The sequence below is a fragment of the Gossypium arboreum genome, chromosome 3 (genome assembly GCF_025698485.1).
Source record: "Gossypium arboreum isolate Shixiya-1 chromosome 3, ASM2569848v2, whole genome shotgun sequence".
Lineage (NCBI taxonomy): Eukaryota > Viridiplantae > Streptophyta > Magnoliopsida > Malvales > Malvaceae > Gossypium > Gossypium arboreum.
Genome location: NC_069072.1, coordinates 128219855 through 128223287, shown reverse-complemented (window position 1 = coordinate 128223287; position 3433 = coordinate 128219855). Strand labels below are relative to the sequence as shown.

The window sequence follows — 3433 nt, the reverse complement described above, 5'->3', positions numbered from 1 at the left end:
ATATTCACATCATGAATTCGAGTTGATGAAATTGTCTACTAATGGTGTATGTGATAATAATTTGTTTTTATTTAAGTATATACGAGTTCTTAAAATAAAAATTATCATTCTTTTTAAATTTACTCAAGGTAAAGAAGATAAAGGGAATTACTTTCAATTTATTGATTAATTTTGTTACAAATAATTAATGTTTTTTTTTTAACAATTTTGAAATTAAAGATAATGTACTTCAGTATACTCAAACTCACGTCCTTCTATATCGATAATAATACTTATACCAATTAAACTAAAACTCATCCAAATGTTATAAACAGATAAGAATGTGTTAGAAAACAAAAAAGAAAAAAAAATAGTGAACTTAGATGTATCATACACATTGCCATGCAGAAGCTGTTAGCAAGCACCTATCTTGCCACCCTAATGAAAGAGCCTTCCCTTCATCCCTTTGAAATACTCTAAACCCACCATTAATATTCTCTCCTTCACATGGAAGGGGGCAGTAATTATGGGTCCTAACTTTCAACAAAAGTTTTGCTTGTATCAAACACTTTGAGCTCAGTTTCATCCCTCCAAATCCATGCCTTTCGATCATGTTTTTCCATGTTCCTTTATTTTCTTCATCTAAGTTCTCACTGTTAATCATGGCTTTGATCTCTTTCCCCAGATGGTTTCTCTCAATACTTAGCCTCTCAGTGCTCTCTTGTGGGAGGCAATCATCCAATGAATCAAACATGGCAGCAAAGTAATGCAAAGATTCCATGAATCTGGATAAGAAGTTTCTTACTCTTGGATTACCTTCTTGCTCCACTAGGATAACAATGGAAGGTTTAAGTGAATGAACTGATTTTAATGTCTTGGACATTTCCATAAAGTTGCTCAAATGAAAAACTAAATTCACAGCAACTGTTTCATTCTTCTTTTCCCTTTGGTTGATGATCAGCTTGGATGATGATCTCAACAGGCCTTGGAATTCAAAGACCAGGTTGCAAAACCCTTTGGCGAAGCTCACTAATCGAGCCTCAGTTTCTTGCAGTTCTTCTAAGCTTCTGCCATAGCCTGTAAGTCGAAGGGATACCCTTTTGCCACTTTGTGAAAGGGATTGGATGAGAGAAGGCCATTGAAAGCCATAAGAGACGTTAAAATCAATAACATGCAAGGCTCTATTGTTGTTTGTCTCTTGGTCTTTCTCAAAAGCTTCGATGATGACTTGGTTAGCAGTGAAATGAGCGAATTGGTAATAAGGGGAGACCCTATAAAGACTGGTGAAAGCTAGAAACTGTTGTTCAGTACTAGGTTCCTTCATGACCATGTCGTAAAAAGGGGATTTTGGGGTTAAAATCCTAGCAAATAAACCATCAGCAAAGTGAGCAACAACTCGTTGCACTGAGTCTCCCATTAATGACACGGTGGGATAGAGTTGGATGAGATTCTCCAAGGCTGAGTTCATATTGTACTTATCAACTGAAGTAGCAATGATGAGCAAGGAATGGATTAAGTGAAGACCTTTCCCGTTTTCAGCCAAGCCTTTTGATCTCTTGTGGTCAAGCTTTAACATCTCTTCCCTCACTTGAAGAAGCTTAAATATTTTCCCTTCAAAATACCCTTCAAGTGATGGGTTCAGAGGGTTGCAAACATTAAGTAATTTTCTCTTCCTTTTTCTACTGTTTTCCCCATTAGGATCTGTCACAATGGCCAGGCTGAGATTCAAATGCTCCTCCTCTTCATCTCTATCTTCCATCACCATTTCAAAGGAGAAATTGAGATTAAGAAACAAAGATCAAAGAGATGAAGAATATAAGATTTTATGGCATGCGGATGCTAGGCTTTTATGGGGGGAAAGAATATGTATATCATGGAAAAAACTTATGAAAATTCCCTTCAGTCGTTACATGTGAAAGGAACAAAAGTGTAATAAAACAAGAGAGAGAGATATTTTTGAATGGAAATTGAGTTGGAAAATCGAGTTAAATTAGATTTTTAAAAGCATATTTTTATCTAATTTTAAATAATGGTTAAATTTTTTAATTAAATTTATTTAGAATTGGATTTGAGATCCCATTGTATTTCTCAAGAACTAATGTGTTGAATCAAGAAAACATTTTGATTTTCGTAAGAGAAAAAAAAGAGAATATTTGAGATATTTATGCTTTAGAAAAACTATGAAATATTTCTTGCTTGGAGTCATTGGGTAGCTCGGAGGTGCTTGAAAGATGCCATGAAAGTTGACAAAAAACAACGAGGAAATAAAAAAGGGGAAATCTAAACCTACCTACCCTTAACTGACTTTGTTCCCATCTTTTATTTCTATATACGGTAAAATTATTATGGATATACTTATATTTTATTTTATTTTTATTTAAAAAGTAAGTAAATTAATTTAGAATGTGAGGTTAAAGAGTAAATCTATCATTTTAGTAAAAATTTTATCTATTTCTACTGTTAAAAACAGTTGTAATTGATAGAATAATTAGATAGTTACATGTGGCCTACTACATATACATCATACTGATGTACAGAGATTAGTTTTTAATGATAGAAATTGATCTAATTTTTAACAGAATGACTCATTTGCTCTTTGATTTTATGTATAGAGACTAAATTGCAATTTTTTTGGTAAAAAAATTTATTTTAACCTATATTATGTAGCCCAAGTAAATTGCTTGGGATAGTGTTGAATTAAAATTTTGTTATTTCTTAAAAATATTGTGTTTCAAAACTCAAAGTTTAGCTTAATTAATTTATATAAATAATTTTATGAAGTGGCGACGAATTTAAGAAATGCAGCTTTATTATTTGTTTTCGAGATTTTGTTTATACTAAAATAATTTTCAAAGAAAATATCTACAAATTGAAATGGATATTTCCTTGAGGTATCATAGATTCTAAGCAAATTATGAAACTAACAAGACATTTCGAATTAAATGTTTGTCTTTGTGCATGTTCCATTGGATTCACACAGTCTTCTTTGCCAGCAATGGTACACCATGACTATGTTGATCTCTTGTCTAAAAACTTAGGTTAAACTCATTATGTGGGAGTATATTCAGTATTTCTAACTTATTTTAAATATTTGGGAGATCTTATCTCCAATCTATGTTTGGATATTTATCGAGCACAGCTGTTTACACACACATATATATATATATATATATATATAGAAAAAGCATGAAAGCAACATAGATCGCAGTTCCACAATTGGACAGGGTGGGAATAGGTCAGCTTAGCACGTGAATTGCGAAGTCTAAGCTGCTGTATATAATTATATTGCTAGAAAGCGATTAGTTCCACCTAAATCTTGAGATAAAATTCTTGAACTGGCCAATTCTTTTTTTATGAATTATCAGAGAGCTGCCATCCTTGATTAGGTTGGAGAAAGGGATGTATAATTATAAGTTATGATACTTGATTACATTACAACGAGAAAGAAAACAAA

The 3433-nt window shown here is 32.3% G+C and overlaps 1 protein-coding gene across 1 annotated transcript; it reads right to left on the bottom strand.

Annotated features, from left to right (window-relative positions):
* Nucleotides 1-252: 252 nt before the first annotated feature.
* LOC108475861 (GRAS family protein RAM1-like) lies at nucleotides 253-1927 on the bottom strand. The gene has a single exon (XM_017777831.2). The coding sequence runs from the start codon at nucleotides 1742-1744 to the stop codon at nucleotides 368-370; it is 1377 nt and encodes a 458-aa protein (XP_017633320.2). The 5' UTR covers nucleotides 1745-1927; the 3' UTR covers nucleotides 253-367.
* Between the last annotated feature and the right edge of the window lie 1506 nt (nucleotides 1928-3433).